The sequence below is a fragment of the Thrips palmi genome, unplaced genomic scaffold, assembly GCF_012932325.1.
Source record: "Thrips palmi isolate BJ-2018 unplaced genomic scaffold, TpBJ-2018v1 HiC_scaffold_2, whole genome shotgun sequence".
Classification (NCBI taxonomy): domain Eukaryota; kingdom Metazoa; phylum Arthropoda; class Insecta; order Thysanoptera; family Thripidae; genus Thrips; species Thrips palmi.
In genome coordinates, this window is record NW_023144629.1 from 8,430,558 (window position 1) to 8,448,334 (window position 17,777).

General features: G+C 54.9%; 1 protein-coding gene across 2 annotated transcripts in view; it reads left to right on the forward strand.

Moving 5' to 3' along the window:
- The window catches only part of LOC117647531 (ras-GEF domain-containing family member 1B-like), a 110,494-nt gene that overhangs the window by 6,293 nt on the left and 86,424 nt on the right, over nucleotides 1-17,777 (forward strand). For both annotated transcript variants that reach the window (XM_034389306.1, XM_034389307.1), the window contains exon 3: nucleotides 14,205-14,261. In XM_034389306.1, the coding sequence (XP_034245197.1) occupies nucleotides 14,205-14,261 (57 nt within the window). The remainder of the gene's footprint in view (nucleotides 1-14,204; nucleotides 14,262-17,777) is intronic.

Genomic DNA, 17,777 nt, shown 5'->3' on the forward strand with positions numbered 1-17,777 from the left:
TATTCTATAGTCCAAGCTCAATAGTCCAAGCTCCATAGTCGTACGCCAAGCTTCATAGGCCATTTAGTTTGAGAATAAGATCTGTCGCGAGTAGGGTATGATCTTTCGCGAGTAGAGGAAGATCTGTCACGAGCCCGTTAGGTTAGGTTAGGATTGGTTGGACCATTTAGTTTGAGAATAAGATCGGTCGAGAGTAGGGAAAGATCTGTCACGAGTAGAGAAAGATCTGTCACGAGCCCGTTAGGTTAGGTTAGGATTGGTTGGACCATTTAGTTTGAGAATAAGATCTGTCGAGAGTAGGGTAAGATCTGTCACGAGTAGAGTAAGATCTGTCACGAGCCCGTTAGGTTAGGTTAGGATTGGTTGGATCATTTAGTTTGAGAATAAGATCGGTCGAGAGTAGGGAAAGATCTGTCACGAGTAGAGAAAGATCTGTCACGAGCCCGTTAGGTTAGGTTTGGTTGGACCATTTATTTTGAGAATAAAATCTGTCGAGAGTAGGGTAAGATCTGTCACGAGTAGAGTAAGATCTGTCACGAGCCCGTTAGGTTAGGATTGGTTGGATCATTTAGTTTGAGAATAAGATCGGTCGAGAGTAGGGAAAGATCTGTCACGAGTAGAGAAAGATCTGTCACGAGCCCGTTAGGTTAGGTTAGGTTTGGTTGGACCATTTATTTTGAGAATAAAATCTGTCGAGAGTACGGTAAGATCTGTCACGAGTAGAGTAAGATCTGTCACGAGCCCGTTAGGTTAGGTTAGGATTGGTTGGAACATTTAGTTTTAGATTATTAAATAGCCTTCCGTCGATTCAAGGCGAAACCAACCATTGCCGAATCACAATCCTTTGCGCAAAAGCATACTTCCTGGCTATCACCCCCCTAAAAGAAAAGAGGCTCATTTTCAAAATAAACACATCCAAATTTACTACTGATGAAAATGCATTTCCATCTCCAGCAGAATCCAGCTCAGCATCGAGGCCGAAGGCCTTCCCCTGGCTAGTAAAATTTAGGGGAAGTCTGATTGAGGTTGGACGAACACTGGAGGCTGCGGGTGCCCCTGGGTGCCCCTAGGTCCCCCGTCCCACCGCGGCGGAGAGAGAGAGAGAGAGAGAGAGAGAGAGAGAGAGAGAGAGAGAGAGAGAGAGAGAGAGAGAGAGTTAGTTTTTAACAGTATTTATTGGGGGGATTCTGATTTCACATTCGGGCCAAGGGGTGGTGTAATTTTTTGTCACAAAATGCATGCAGAGTATCTGTTTTTTTAGTTTTGATGTTTGTGGTGCTGGTTTTACATTTTGTAACTTAGAGAGATTATTGAATTTTTACATTTGTAGGGAATTTTTGACTGTGCTTTTTTTTTTCCTTTTTTTTTTTTTTTTCTTTTTTTTTTTTTTTTTTCTTTTCTTTTCTTTTTTTTTTGTTGTTGTTGTTTTTTTTTTTTTTTTTAGAAAATTTTTAACAGATAAGGTAATTTACACTTTTACATTGAGAGGAGGAATAAATACAATTTACTTGTTGTTAAATGAGAGCCTCAGCTGCACGCTTTAGTCTCCTTAGTAAATTAAAGTCTTTACATAGTATTTGAGCATCATTCAGTTGAGCAATTAAAGCACTGAAATCACTGGTATACTTAGATGCAACAGTTTTTGAGTTACATTTCCCTCTACACTCAGAGAGAAAACTGCGGAATTGTTCTTGGCTTAGGTATGATGATTTGTGCTTCATTTCATTCATTAGTTGGTTGACAGCTAGTTGCTCTTTGGCTCTCTTGACTTTTTTTCTCTCAGGCTTGTCTTGTTGATCCACTCCACTGTAAGAGCTTGATGCTGATGAGTCTTCGTCATTTGTGGGGGAATGTACTCTCTTGACTGAAGCGTTGGCACTGCTAGGTTGTGTGTCCGTTACTTGAACATGGGTACTCTCAAGGGCAGCATCTCCTTGTGTTTGTGGCTCACAACCCTGAAATTCAGTCTCCTCAGTAGAGCTAGTGATTGATACATCAAGGGGCGACAACTTTGGTTGGTCTTGTTGAGGCAGGGTTTGGTTCAACGCAGGCTGGCTTCCTGTTTGCTGTTTTTCTTGAGTGATGTTGGATGACGTTGATTTGTTCGGATGAAGGATGTCTCCCCAAACTGATGGTGCTTGGTGACTATTTGGCTGCCAGTTGTTGTTGGGTGGATTGGAGAGGCTTGTCGTTGGATCAGAGGTTAGGTTGGACTGGTTCCATGGATTTGTCTTGAGCGGAGTGGGTTTTCTTGTGTTGACGAGTCTTGTTGACACTGAAGGCTGGAAACTTGGGAAGTTGATGTTGTCGATTTGGAGTTTTTTGCAATTGTCTCTGATGTGACCTGGTGCTAGACAGTGTGCACACACTAAATCATCTCTGTTGACATAGAGAAAACTTTTGGTCCCATCAGTATTATTGATAATAGGAATTTTCTTGGGTGGGTCATTTGAGTCACTGGGTATCATTATATAAATTGAGCGGCGCCAGGATTTCACATGTTTTAAATCATCATGAGAAGTATTTACCCGGAGTCTTGATGGTGCAGAAACAATTCTACCATAAGGCTCCAACAGTTTCTTGAGGTCGTCGTCAGAGAACTCAGGTGGGCAATTTGATATTACAAACTTTGTGGCCTCGGTAACATATCTTCGTACTGGAAAATACTCGACATCAATGACTACTCCTCCTTCTTGACACAGTTTGTTGACACATTCTTCGTTTGACAAGTACATGCAGATTCGTGCGCCACTAAGACGGGTCACATAATGGATATTAGCGCCCGAAATAATGTCAGCAACGGCTCTTAATGCTGAGTCTTGAGAAACAGTTTGGGTATTTTCAATAACTATTGCACACTTTTTAGTTGGCACATAATCTGTTGAACTTGTGTTGATTGATGCATCAGTTCGTCTGCTGCCGATGTTGTTTTGGTTGGGTGCGTTCGTTGAGTCTTGACTGATGGCCGCAGGTGGTCGTTGTTGGTCATTTGAGGTTATGGCGGCCGCCTCGCTGGATCCGGGAACGGACCCGCGGCTGCTTGCAGTACTACGTGAGTCAGATTCAAATTGACTTACTGTTGAATTGTTTGTAGAGGACTTGTTGAAGGTTTGTTGGATTACTGGTGATGGTTTGGATGATGTCTTGAGCCAAGATGTCATTCCAGAGTTGCCGCTGAGGACGGTGGAGTTGTTTTGATGGTTGTTGTTGAGCTCGGCCAGAGCCTGGCGGGACGCCATGACTGTGACCGTTGCCGGCTGATGGGTTTGTTGTTGTAGATTTATCCTCTAGAAGAGCACCAACTGGTTGTGATTATTATCACATCTTGGTGCTTTCTTCTTTAACTTGCCGTGGGAAAGTATTTGTAGGCGTTTCAACGCCTCCAAACTAGTTAAAAGTCAATAAAACTGGGGAGCACACTGGTTTCGCGCGTCAACCGTTGGTCTCAAGAGAGAGAGAGAGAGAAAAAGAGAGAGAGAGAGAGAGAGAGAGGGAGAGAGAGAGAGAGAGAGAGAGAGAGAGAGGAGGAGAGAGAGAGAGAGAGAGAGAGAGAGAGAGAGAGAGAGAGAGAGAGACGAGAAAGACTCTCGGAATGGGCGCGCTGGGGGCCGCCAGGTTGATCGCGACGTACTGCGACGCCCAGCGACGCGCCACGGCAGACGCAGCGGAATCGATTTGCCGGACGAGCGCCGGGCAGTGCCATGGCAGTGCGCCGGACAGCCGGACGGCCGGACGCAAAAGTAAACCGAGAGAAACTCGTGTCTTTGCTGCTGAGCGCGATTTCGCGCCGTGGCTTGGGGACAGCCCTGCCGCAAAGCTGGTAGCAACGGCGACGAACCGGTGGTAGAAACCGTGTTTTGGGGCGACTTTGAGTGGGGGGGGGGGGCTAAGACGGCAGCAGCAGCTTGCATCGCCGTGGCATCGCTGTGGCGGGATCATTATTTTCTCCTCGGGGATGGCGCACGCCACGACGCGCCACGACGCCACCGCCGGCAGAATCCGCGCGGTGGAGCGCGGAGCACTCGCTCCTGTGCAACGACATGCCCCCCGTCTCCCTCTCCGGCGTTGATGAGACCGCCCTTTGTGCGCTCCACCACCGTCTTGCTGCAGCGCAGTGTGACTGGCTGTGTGACTGGCAGTGTGACTGGCTGTGTGACTGGCTGTGTGACTGGCAGTGTGACTGGCTGCGTGACTGGCTGTGTGACTGGCTGTGCGACTGGCTGTGTGACTGGCTGTGTGACTGGCAGTGTGACTGGCAGTGTGACTGGCAGTGTGACTGGCTGTGTGACTGGCAGTGTGACTGGCTGTGTGACTGGCTGTGTGACTGGCTGTGTGACTGGCTGTGTGACTGGCAGTGTGACTGGCAGTGTGACTGGCTGCGTGACTGGCTGCGTGACTGGCTGTGTGACTGGCTGTGTGACTGGCTGTGTGACTGGCTGTGTGACTGGCTGTGTGACTGGCTGTGTGACTGGCTCTGTGACTGGCTGTGTGACTGGCAGTGTGACTGGCTGCGTGACTGGCTGTGTGACTGGCTGTGTGACTGGCTGTGTGACTGGCTGTGTGACTGGCTGTGTGACTGGCTGTGTGACTGGCAGTGTGACTGGCTCTGTGACTGGCTGTGTGACTGGCAGTGTGTCTACCAGTGTGACTACCAGTGTGACTGCCAGTGTGACTACCAGTGTGACTACCAGCGGGACAGTGTCGTGGCCGTCATCGAGGCCTCTGTCAGGGGAGCTAGTCGTGGTGTTCCTGAACGGCATGGAGCGGGGTTCGTACGGCAATGAGGACACAGTGTTTAAGGGTTGGATAACCTCCCACTCACCAAGCTAGGTCCGAAAGGTGCTGCCGCTCCGAGGCTCAGCCTACGACTGACGACTCGCGGCCAAGCCGGACGCCGCGAGCGCGTCTGCAAGATCAGCATTTCCTCTTTTCCTATGTTGCCTTGTGTCTATCCCTGACATGCCCCCCCTTTTGGAAAATAAGCGTCCTCGCTTATTAAGGCACTTTACTTAACCTTAGATTAGAGCCTAGTCGAACTATAACTAACGGTGTAAAAATATGTTACCTAACTTAACTTTCCTAAAAAAAAATACGCTAGTATATATAGGAAAAGGCGAAATGCTTATCAAAATTAAACAAAAAAAATTAAAAGAAAACAAAAATAATTTAGATCATTTATAGCTTGGCAAGCAAGAAGTATTGTTTACTTCAAAGTTCTGTAAAATTTTCTTTTCATTTCATGTCAACCCAACAGGCCTAAATATTTCTAAAGTTCCAAAATCAATCATGTTGCCGCGAAAGTTCAATAAAAATCGAAATAATAGATCAAAAGTTATGAATCAAAACAAGATATTTTAGATGTTCTGGGCTGTTTCGATGTTGTTGATCTCGAAGCCGGTCACGTCCTCAACCGCAGGTAGATGTTGTTCCCGCGATGGAGTGCGTCTTCCGTGACGCTGTGCACTCATGATGGCTGCAGGAAGATGTTTTTCCCACGTTGGAGTGCGTCTTCCGGGACGCTGTGCACTCATGATGGCTGCAGGAATATGTTTTTCCCACGTTGGAGTGCGTCTTCCGGGACGCTGTGCACTCGTGATGGCAGTGATGGCTTCTCGCACTTTGGCACTCCCTACTCAATTCAGGAGTGCCGCCATGCTTTCTGCGTCCTCGGAAAAGCACGTCGGCTGATGGAAGTTGACGTTCGCTTTGCACTCTCTGTGCACTCGACCATCGATCGTTCAGGTCGGCAGACTCGATGCGATGGGAAAATCGAGATGTCTGGATCGCAGCGTGCCTGATGGTGTGAGGCAGGCACTGCTGACGGACTGGGCGGGCGAGCGCTTGCCCATGCTGCTTGACAGCGACAGCCAGCTGACGAACTCACGTGTGTCGAGCAAGGAGTATCGCCGGAGGCTGGGGTATCGCCGTGCCGTCTTGTTGTTGCTGCGGCAGCCGTGGCAGCGGAGGTGGCAGTGCCCCGTCCAGGCGATTGCTGACGCAGCGGTGTCCAGTGTCGAGGCGGCGGCGAGACTCGCGGCGCGGCGTGGCGCGGCGTGGCGCATGATGTCGGGCGTCCACAGCGCTGGCCACGTGGAACGAGGCGCCGAACACGCGGTCTCACAACACAAATTTCAAGCCACAAAACACAAGTCCGAAAACTGTTTCCGTGAGACGAAGACATTTGCCCTCGCGGACAACACCCACAGAGCCAGCAAGGCTTGTGGGAGGGTCTCCTCCCCCCAGAACACGAGTCCTCCCGCACTCTGCCATGCTCCTCCGGAAAGCCGTTCAGTCACTCTGCGCGTCTTTTGCCTAAACAACCATTGAAACCATCCTTCGGCCCAACAAAATCGACCGCAAAACTTAGCTAACTATCTAGACTAAATCTGAGAAATCGAGTTTGTGGCACTTCGAGGGCACTTTCGCTCCTCAGACAGCTACTAAACGGTCGCTGACCGCAAACCCCAAAATGGGGAACCGGAAGCGAATTTCTACGGGATGATGCATGAAATCTCGACAAGCACTATCACTGTCAAGTCTACACCCCCACCGCAGCAGAAACACATTCCTAGACCACGCACAACACTCCTAAGTACGGGCTCACATCCAAAATTATTCAAATTTTGGCACCAGCACCTCCACCATGTCAGGGGAGCTAGTCGTGGTGTTCCTGAACGGCATGGAGCGGGGTTCGTACGGCAATGAGGACACAGTGTTTAAGGGTTGGATAACCTCCCACTCACCAAGCTAGGTCCGAAAGGTGCTGCCGCTCCGAGGCTCAGCCTACGACTGACGACTCGCGGCCAAGCCGGACGCCGCGAGCGCGTCTGCAAGATCAGCATTTCCTCTTTTCCTATGTTGCCTTGTGTCTATCCCTGACAGCCTCCAGGATGCCTGGCATTCTTTGCCCGGGGACTGAAGGGCAGGACGATGGTGCGAGTGTGCCAATGTGGCGGACCCATTCCGAAATGCCGCATCCGTGGAGGGAGGGTGCTGCTTTGCGAAGGGAGGCAACTAAAATAAAAGCAAAACAAGCAAACACAAAACACGTCCACAAATTTCACGTCTTCTCTAAAATTATATTTTTAACATAATGTTCGCCAATGTCGAGTTTTTTGGGGGAGTTTTTTTTTTTTTGCGCAGCGTTTTTTTTCCTTTTTTTTGGCGAGGTCGGCTCTCGGTTGGGGTGGGTTTGACGGCGCGCCGCGATGAGAGTGGCCGATGGGGCAGGCAGGCAGGCAGGGCAAGCGCGGCCAGTCAGTGGCTGCCAGCCTGCCAGCCCCGTCTGTGGCGCCGCGCTGCCGCCAGCCCGGTCTGTCCGGCGCGCTGTCATTGTCTGAACCAGGTCAGGCTCTTGTTATAAATAAATTGACGAAGGTCACATCAGGTCAGTGGGGTATTATGACAGCATTATGCGCGAGCCGGGCCGTGGCGGGCAGTGTGCCGGGCCAGCAGACGAGCGGGACGAGCGGAGCGATGCAAATCCGGTCGCAGAAACGGGACAATGGGAAAAGCAGCTCGTTTTCAGACTGAAAGTTAAACCTGTATACTGCGTCCCCTTTTTCCCGAAAAAATAAAAATTAAAATGAAAATTAATTCTCGTTTCTCTGGACGATTTCGAGGATTATCTCCATTCCCTGTTTGCCCCACTCCGTCCACTCCGTCTGCTGATTGTAAGGCGCTTAACCTTCGCGAACTAACTTTGCCCATTTCGCCCCCCCCCTCCCCTCCGGCCGGCCCTCTGCAGCGCCCCTGTCCCGGTACATATTAAACGGCCATCGGGCGTCCGATTGAGCGCCGCGTCCGGGGCCCGCGACAGGCCATTTCTCCGCCGTGCTCGCCCCGTCTCTCTCGCACCCACGCGGGACGCGCAGGACGCCCCTCGAGTGCGAGGGAGACGGAATCGGAATGCACTGAGAGAAGGGGTCGGTGCCTCACGATACACTGAAAATAGAACGGTCATACTTTTGACCGCTTAAACGGTCTTACTGAAATGTACGACCGAAAAAGGGTCATACTTCGATGTATGACCGAAAAACGGTCATACTTCGATGTATGACCGAAAAACGGTCATACTTCGATGTATGACCGAAAAACGGTCATACTTTATAGTGTATCACGGGTAAAGGCTGATATATCCCCTCGCTGATGTCTGACCTTTTTTTGGTCATACATTTAAGTATGACCGTTTTTCGGTCATACATTTGTGTATGACCGTTTTTCGGTCATACATTTGTGTATGACCGTTTTTTCGGTCATACTTTTTGTATCACCGAAAATCGGTCAGATGTCTCACCCTTTGAATTGCAGTGTAAAACTGTGTTTTGTTGAACCCCCCAATGGCGACAGTTACACGAGTTCAATCCTTGCAACTGTTCAGCCGATGATCACAATAAGACTGCTAAATAGTGAGAGTGACTGAACCGCCAATAATAGTCAGCATGAAAGGACTCGATTAAACTGGCTTTAGTCATAGGCTTGATCGATGGTCTGTAGTCGCGACTTGGTAGAGGAGTTGGTAGAGCGACGGACTCGTAACACGTAGGTCCGTGGTTCGAGCACTCGTTTTGGAGTCGTTTTTTCATCGGTTTACGTTTATGTGTCAGGACTAAACAGTCAGTCGTCAGACCTTATCGCATTCAGTCACTGTAACAAGATTTGATTTAGTGGCAGTGGCTAAAATAGACAGACGACATGTTAGAAAAAGAGTACATCTCACAACTAAAGTAGTGCGACTAAACGATTTAAATGTGGCCATCGAACGTTTAATTGAACCCCCAGCGACCAAACAGATTGGTTGTCACAGCTGTAAGTTTAGGTGTGGCCCCAAAACATTTCCCTCAGTGTGAGTGAGCTGAACGAACCCCTCGGTTGCAGGCATGGACGCCGAGCTGCAGGAGACGGTGGAGCAGCTGGTGGGCGCCGGCGCGCAGGTGCTGGACTGTGAGAAGCGGTCCGTGGTGCGCGAGGAGGAGGTGCTGCTGGTCAACGGGCAGCCCCTGCAGCTCCAGGGCAGCGACGGCGCCGCCATCCGCAAGGCCCTGCTCGCCGGCCACGTGCCGCCCCACGACCTGCTCAACACGGTGCTGGTGAGTCATTCCGCAATCTCATCTAAAAACAAAAAAAAAACAACAAACAAACAAAAAAAAAAACAACAAAAAAACTACAACTTTTTTGAAAGTATTTTTCTTATGTGTTTGTTAGCAATTTTTTTGATTATTTTTTAGTACAAATTTTTTATTTAAAATTATTTTAAGTACACCTTTTTTTTTTTGGTTTACAATTATCTTAAGTGCAACTTTTTTGTTTTGTTTACAATTTTATTTTGTTCGCCATTGTTTTTGTTTGTGATTGCTAATGTTGTTGTTGTTGTGGCTGCAGGTGCGCGCGGGCATCCTGCGCTCGCCGGTGCGCCTGGAGACGAGCCTGCAGGTCAAGTCGTCGGTGGTGACGCGCGAGGAGGTGACGGTGGCGCGCGGCGGTCGCGTCGTGGACGAGCGCTCGCGGCAGACGCAGGAGGACAACGTGTACAACTCGTCCACCACGGAGACGTGGGAGCCGGCCGGCACGCTGAGCGGCGCCGAGGCCGCGCTAGCCGCGCCCGCCGTGGCGGCACAGGCCCACACCAACGGCCCCGCCAACGGCCCCAGCAATCCCAGCAAGCTGGCCGGGCCGGGGCCGCCCGGCCGGGGCCCACCCCCTCAGCTCAGCAGGTGAGTTCGGCTTCGGCGTCGGCTTCGGCTTCGGCCACGCCACGCCACGCCAGCCTGGCACAGTGGGCCAGAAGACCGATGGAGGCGGCCAAAACTCGAGACGCGTTTTGAGCTCTAGAGTCGCTAAATGGGGCTCGAACCGAACGTGTGACCCCACCAATGGATTCCTCGTTCGGAGAGCAATCGATTGGTGGGGTCACACGTCTGGTTCGAGTCCCATTTAGCGACTCTGGAGCTCAAAACGCGTCTAGAGTTTTGGCCGCCTCCATCGGTTCTCTGGCCCACTGTGCCTGGCCGAGCCCCATACGTCTCGCGAGCGGCGGGGTTCCGGGGTTTCGGGGTTTCGGGGTTTTGAGCTTGCACGCAGAGTAGATTAGTTTTCAAATTGGAATGCTCCGCCCCCTCCCGTTTCGTTTCCCTCTTCCCCCTCTTTCGTGCTTTCGGCGTGACGCTCCGTAAAAACGAGGTCTCCTCTCCGACGCGGCCGCCGCGGAAGTCTGGGAGTCATTCGTCGTTCTTACGAGAAATGATCGAAAATCTTCTCATAAGCACGAAGGGAGAGACACGCCGTTGTCTTGTCACTCTAATACGAATCTCTCAGAAATGGTGCCGATTACTCGAGAATCTTCACTTTTATGGTGGACCATTCAGGATGGTCGTGATCCGCGTGTGCGCCAAAATAACGCGTGGCAACCTCCTCTTTTCAAGCGGACGCGTTCCTGCGTTTACCTTGCGTTGCACTCCGGGCGCACCGTGTTCGTTTGCTTAGAGTTGCCACTTGCACGTGGCCCGTGGCGCCGGCGAGGCCCCGGCGGGGGCGCGGCGCTCGTCCCGCTGCTGGGGCCGAGTGGGCCGAGTGGCCACCCTAGCGAGGTGCCTGTTGACACAGTCGGGACTGCTTCATGTGCGCTGCCACGCTCTCCGCGCCTCGGGGCTGCTGGCTGGCTGGGTGGGTGCCGGGGCCGTGCCGGGGCCGTGCCGGGGCCGCCGAGTGGGATATCAAAGTTATTTCAGAGAGAGGGACCCCGCCGCCCCCGCCGCTGACCGCTAATGAGAAATAATGCATGATATTATTAATTTTGCTGGATGCGACTGTGACACTGCTTTCTGTTTCCAGGCACGGCAAGTCGCAGGCCGCGCCTCCGCCGCCGCTGGCCGCGCTGGTCGCGCTCAACCAGGACCGGAAGTGCGGGTCGCCGCTGTCGTCGTCGTCGTCGGGGCTTCTGGAGCCCCGGCCCGGGCGGCGCGCCGCCCTCGCGCTCCGTGTCCGACTCCAGCTGCGCCTCCGGGCCGCCCTCCGCCGCCCCCCACCCCCCCCGCGCCGCCCCCGGCCGCGCCCCCCCCCACCGACCGCGCCGACCGCGCCGACCGCGTGGACTCCGGCGACGAGGTGGACGCGGCACTAAGTCGCGACCTGCACGCCGTCAACATCCAAACTGTAAGACCCGGCCCGGCCCGACTCGACGGCCCGCCCTCGGGGTAACCTCGGGGGGGCCGCACATCGCCTGGTCTCCGCGTCGTCTGTCGTCTGCTCGTGCATTTTTAGCGTCCTGGTCGTCCTGGTCGTCCAGGGACTTGTAGGGCTGCCGGGCTGCGCCGGTCCTCTCCGCCCTCCTCCCGGGGGGAATCTGCAGTGGCGGGATCGCCTTTTGTTTTGTTCCTCATTCAGGGACGCTGCTGCCGTGCCGTGCCGCGCCGCGCCGTGCCGTGCTGTTCCGCGCCGCGCCGTGCCGCGCCGGTGCCTTCTTTAATTACGATGCAGTCGCGAGGGCGCTGCTCGCGCTGCACACTCTAATAGAGTCACACTCGCTCGTTACACTAACCGTCCCCTTTTCTTTCAGGTTCACTTTGCCTTGCTTTCGTGTCGGAACGTGGATTCTATGTGTTTATGATGGTGACGTCATTTTTGACACATGTTGCTTTTTTGGGGGGGGGTTGTTCTATGCCGTGTTTAACTGATCGTGTAATGACGTGAGACTTGCAATTTTTGAAAATTTTTGTCTGTATACGGTGTTTTATTTTTCAGGTTCATTCATTGCATTAATTAGAAATGGAACTTGGACTTTATGGTGGACACGTTGTCGCGGTTGCCTTTGTGGTTCCCATTTCCAGCAGGAGAATGCTAGACGCGTTGCTGGTGTCGTTGCCACCGCGGTGACTTCCCCCGCGGCGCACAGTGGGCCAGAAGACCGGTGGATGCGGTCAAAGTCCCGGACGCGTTTTGAGCTCCAGAGTCGCTAAATGAGACTCGAACCGAACGTGTGACCCCACCAATGGATTGCTCTCCGAACGAGGAATCCATTGGTGGGGGTCACACGTTCGGTTCGAGCCCCGTTAAGCGACTCTAGAGCTCAAAACGCGTCTAGAGTTTCGGCCGCCTCCACCAGCCTTCTGGCCCACTGTGCGGCGTGGTGCTCCTTGCCCTCGGCGGCCTCGGCAGCCTTGGCCCTGGCCTTAGATTATGTGGCCACATGCCCGGCCGGGCCTCGCCTTGCCTCTGCTTTGCACTTACTTAGCCTTAATGCCGTGTCCTGTTGCTCCACTTTATGCCAGCGCGTATGCCTGCGGTGGTCTTGCCCCATTCCGCCATGGCCAGGAGAGTGCTGCGAGCCCGGGGGGTCTAAAAACTACCCGTCCGTTTTCAGAGAACGGTCGTTTCAAGTGTTTTATGTATAACAAAATCGTAATTCTATTTTTCATTTAAAAACTGTGCCATTTAAATGAAGATTGTGATTTTGGCTGACTCAGAGCGGCCACTGCGTCCAACCCAGGCCGGTTAATCGCACTCCCTCTGCGGGGCGGCGCCCTTGGGACTTTCTGGCGAGAGAGACTGAGCGACGATCGCGCTGCTCAGTCCACTGTATCGAGTCTGCCCATCCATTCCGCAGCCGGCCATCAAGTGTGAGACTGCGAGACGACTTGACAGTGTGTGGCCTTGTGCGGGTCGTCGCGGGGCTGGCCGGCCTGGCCGTGTCGGCGTGGAGGCCCTCCGCGAGGATCCAAGGATGGCACGCCTGGGCCAGCCCGGGCCTGGGCGCGACGCCGCACAGTGGGCCAGAAGACCGGTGGAGGCGGCCAAAACTCCAGACGCGTTTTGAGCTCTAGAGTCGCTAAACGAGAGCGTGTGACCCCACCAATGGATTGCTCTCCGAACGAGGAATCCATTGGTGGGGTCACACGCTCGGTTCGAGTCCCATTTAGCGACTCTGGAGCTCAAAACGCGTCTAGAGTTTTGGCCGCCTCCGCCGCTCTTCTGGCCCACTGTGCGCCGGCACGTCGCTTGCCCACGCGTGCCGCGCGGCGCCGCTGGGTGCCGCTACCCCGCGCTGGGCGTTCCCTCGCGCCGCGGGGTAGCGGCGGGCGCGGCTGCTGCCGGACTGTGGCGCCACCTGCAGGCGCGCGCCGCAACCGCACTGCCGCCCTGTCGGCCCTGTCCCCGCGCGCCAACTTGCGCGAATTAAAAAATTAATCCGTTTTGATTGATGGCCGGGCAGCCGAAGTCGGGACGCGCGGGGCGGAAGGGAAGGATTTGTGGCGGCAATTTGAACCGCGCCCTAAACCCTTCTGGATGACGTCATTAAGGCCCGGGGCGCCCGGCGTCCTCCAGGTGGGCGACAAGCAGGCAACCCCCTCTCTTCATTTGGAACGTCACTCACTCGGGCTCCCCTCGTGAGATGCGGTATCGGCACTCGGGAGCTGTCTCCCCACACACACAGTGGGCCGAAGACCGGCGGAGGCGGCCAAAACTCCGAGACGCGTTTTGAGCTCCAGAGTCGCTTAGCGGGACTCGAACCGAGCGTGTGACCCCACCAGTGGATTCCTCGCTCGGAGAGCAATCCATTGGTGGGGTCACACGTTCGGTTCGAGCCCCAGTTAGCGACTCTGGAGCTCAAAACGCGTCTAGAGTTTTGTCCGCTTCCGCCGGTCTTCTGGCCCACTGTGACACGGTGCTAGTAACAGCAACGAGGGCGCGCGGAACACCGACACTATCGCTGGCACTTACAGTGCGCGGGCCGATACGGTGCTGAAAAGTGTAGCGAATGAAAGGGGAAAAAGGAAGGGGGGAATGGCGCGCTCGGTCTCCAAGTTTCAAGGAGCGGAAATCGGCAAAGTACGGCAATTGTGTTGTCCGGACAGTCCTCGTATGTGTGTGTGTGTGTGTTTGTTGTGTGTGTGTGTGTGTGTGTGTGTGTGTGTGTGTGTGTGTGTGTGTGTGTGTGGCGCGCGTGTGCCCGTGTGCCTGTGTGGGTGAGTGAAAAGAGAAAGATGGCGGCTGCAACAGCCGGCGGGTGTTGTATCGCTCTCCGAATGGAGTTATACCCTGTTAGTTGAAGCCTGCTTGCTGTTTCGACGCGACAAGAGTTGTTTCCTCCTTTTTTTTGTCACCGTTTGTTTTTGCATTCTCTGCTTGACATGTGTGTTTACTCCTGTTTTTTTTTTGTGTGTGTTGACGTTTTTGCTTTTTGTTTGACACTTGGCTCGTTTCCGCAGGGCGGCTGCATGCGAGACAACCTGGCGTCCCCGCCGCACCACGCCCACCACTACTCGGTGAGTGTCAAACCCATTAGTCTATAGCTATTTACGCACTATTTTGCCATTTTCGGCAATTTGTGCCACCAATGTGCGCGAGGAAAAATAGTTTGAAACAATGTGAATGGTATGCGGCTCATGGTGTTCGAACGGGGTCAGGAAGGAGGTGTGAGGAGGTGGTCTAAGAAAGCCTGAGCCAATTTCTTTGAAGATGGCATCTAAAGAATGGTCTTTACGAATGTGTAGAGAAGACTGAGGTGTGCGTGGTTTGCGTGCGAACAAGCCTACTCGCTTCACTCACGCCTTCGCGAATAGCGGCATTCCCGCTTCGCGTTCAATGCGTTCACACTCGCTGCCCTTTACGAGCTTGTCCGCGGGTCTCCGAGTCTCCGCGCTCGCGGGGCGGGGCGGGGCGGCGACTGCACCGCAAAGCGACGCAAAGCACACAGTGCGGCTCCTCGACGACCCATTACGTACCGCGGTGCGCGGGGTTGACTTACCTGGCCGCGCCGCCGCGCCGCTCAGAGTGTTGCCCCAGTGCCACTTGGACCACTTGGATGTTACTTCAGTGTTCGCGGAATCGCTGTATAAACTGGCGGCCCGCACGCGCCCCGCCCGTCCGTCCACCGCGGCCGCGGCGTAATAACATGCCTCGGCACAACTTGTTTTATTAACAAGGAAAAGGGGAGGCGGGGGCTCCGGCCGCCCCGGCCGCCCCAGCCTCCAGTCCGGTACAATGGGGCTCGCCAGGCTCGGCACATTGTTGGTTTATGTGCCACTGTGTGTGCGCTGTGTGCTCTGCGTCGCGTCCCCCCCCCCCGTATCCGGACAAGGTAGCAGCACGTCCCTGTCACCCCACCGGAACCCCACCGGGGACCCACCGGGACCCCCTACCAGGCCCCACCGGGGTCGCCCCGTGCGTGGGGTGCGTGGGTGGCTGGCGCGCGCCGTGGCCGCGCCGTGACGTGGATGTGATCCTCCCGCTGCCTCCCGCCTGCCTCCCGATCGCAGCAGACCGATTCCGAGAGTCGTTTTCGTCGCTCTGTCTCTCGCGCACTCGTGGGGCGTCCCGTGTTGGTGCGAGGGAGGCAGAGCGACGAAAACGACTCTCAGTCTGCAGGGCCCGTTTCCGAGGGTCCGGCCGCTTGACTCATTTCAATAACAAAGTGTCGCCTCGAGGGGCGGCCGGTCGGGGCATTCCAACAAGTTGACGTACTTCGACCGCAGTGCCCCAAATTGTGGCTTTGCGCGCGAACGGGGAAACGGGGAAATTGAATTGAGGTATGTGTTGGAAATAACGTTGATGCAATGAGGGACCTGATTGTCCTTTGTCATTATCCAGTGTGTAAGTCTCTCGACCCGCGATTACGAGACGCTGGGAGGGCGGTCCGATTTTTTTCTGGATGGTGTTTCGGCCGCTCTCCAAATTAGACTTTTCCAGATAATGTAATGCAGTAATTGACTGAGCTGGTTATTCATGACAACCTCCTTTCTTCCCGCGACTTGCGCGTGTCGCGCGGAAAAAAAATAAAAAAAATAAACACGGAATGGAATTATTTTTTTTCGACAAGAGGGTAAAGGCGTGGGGAAAAGAAAAACACGGACCGTAGTAATTGACTTGCTTCTTGACTTTTTACCATAATTTATTTACTCGGATAATTATACTCGGCGTGTCCCTTTATCCGACTCGGGGCGCGTCACGCCAGTTTTGCGTTTGCGCCGCGCCGTGCCGTGCGTATTCCGTTTTAATTCGGTGAGCCGAGACCCGCCTCGCCCCGCCTCGCCCCGCCTCGCCCCGCCTCGCCCCGCCTCGCCCCGCCTCGCCCCGCCTCGCCCTGCCTCTCCCTGCTAGGACTCGGCAAGGCTCTCTGGTCATCACATTTCTTTGCCACGGCCGGCACGGCCCGGCGTCAAGTTTTTGGGCTCCTCGCTGGAAAAAAAAGGGGTTGTGGTGAAAGGGGGTGGGGCACGGGGAGGGGGTACACTGTCAGTGCGATAACGTCTTCAAAGTTGCGCGAAATTACGAGCGACTTGCGTTTGTTATTTCATTTTGGTTCAGGCCGAGCAAGGGTGGAATTTTTAGAGGCTGGGAGTGAGCACGCCGAGGAACGACGCACAGTTGGTGGAGGCGGCCAAAACTCTAGACGCGTTTTGAGCTCCAGAGTCGCTAAATGGGACTCGAACCGAACGTGTGACCCCACCAATGGATTGCTCTCCGAACGAGGAGTCCATTGGCGGGGTCACACCTCCGATCCACGCCCTGAACGCCCTGAACGCCCTGAACGCCCTGCACGCCCTGCACGCCCTCCAGACGGCCGTGTCAACCCTTAACAATCCGCCTTGCACCGCGCGGCGCGTGAACACGCCAACTCCCTTAGCACCGCCGCCCCTTGAACCTCGCAACCCCGTCGTCGCGCCCTCCCCTTCCCACCCCGCGGGGCCCACTCCGCACCTACCCCCAGGGGCGCTTTCCAACTCCAAACCTCGGTCTGACTTCTCTGGAGGCCTGGTGGGGCCTGGAGGGGGGGGGGCGTCGCTGGACGGGGCTGGACGGGGCCGCGGGTGTCCCGCTGTGGCACTTGGCTTGCTTTTATTAGGCCACTGGATAGAGGAGCGGGGAGGCCCCTCCCCGCCATGCCCCGCCTTGCCCCGCCATGCGCCGCCATGAGACGAAAATGTTGTCTGTTTGCAGTGGTGTGGCGGGGCGTAAAACTGTGTGGATTGCCGGCGTTGGCGATCAAATTGGGGCGTCTCGCTGAAAGGCGGGTCGAGGCGGGGCGAGGCGGGGAAGGCCAGGCGCGAGGGGGAATCATTGACAAGGCAGATGTAATCATCGAGAGAGACGGAGACGCTCGGCCAGTGGCTCGTGACCCCGCCCCGCCCAGCCCCGCCCCGCCCCTCGAGCCACTCGGCGCCGGGCCGCCGCTTCTTGCGCCGGGTCGACAGGATTAAAGGAATCGGATGCTAATGTCGTCCTCGATGGATTCGCAAGTCAAATCGACGCAGCGCCGTCCGGGGCAGCAGGCCGTGGTGGTGAAGCAGGCCGTGGTGGTGAAGCAGGCCGTGGTGGTGAAGCAGGCCGTGGTGGTGAAGCAGGCCGTGGTGGTGAAGCAGGCCGTGGTGGTGAAGCAGGCCGTGGTGGTGAAGCAGGCCGTGGTGGTGAAGCAGGCCGTGGTGGTGAAGCAGGCCGTAGTGGTGAAGCAAGTCGAGGCGTATCGGTGTATCAGGTCGTGGTGGTGAAGCAGGCCGTTGAGGCAGGCCCCGCCATTCGCGGAGTGGGATACAGTAATGGATTTCGCAGCGGGGGGCTGGTGATCGGCCTCGAGGCGTTCGCGTCCCGGCGTCCCGGCGTCCCGCACTGCACTGGGCGGCGCGAGGCGGCGCTGGGCGGTCCAGAGCGCCCGCCGACCGCGGGGTGGGAGGCCGCCGGGCCGTGGCTCTGGGCGACACGCGTTTATTTCGTGCTCCGGGTTTTTGCTAATTAGTGGTGGTATAAAGTCAGTGTTTTGGTCCGCATTTGGTATCGATCGATGT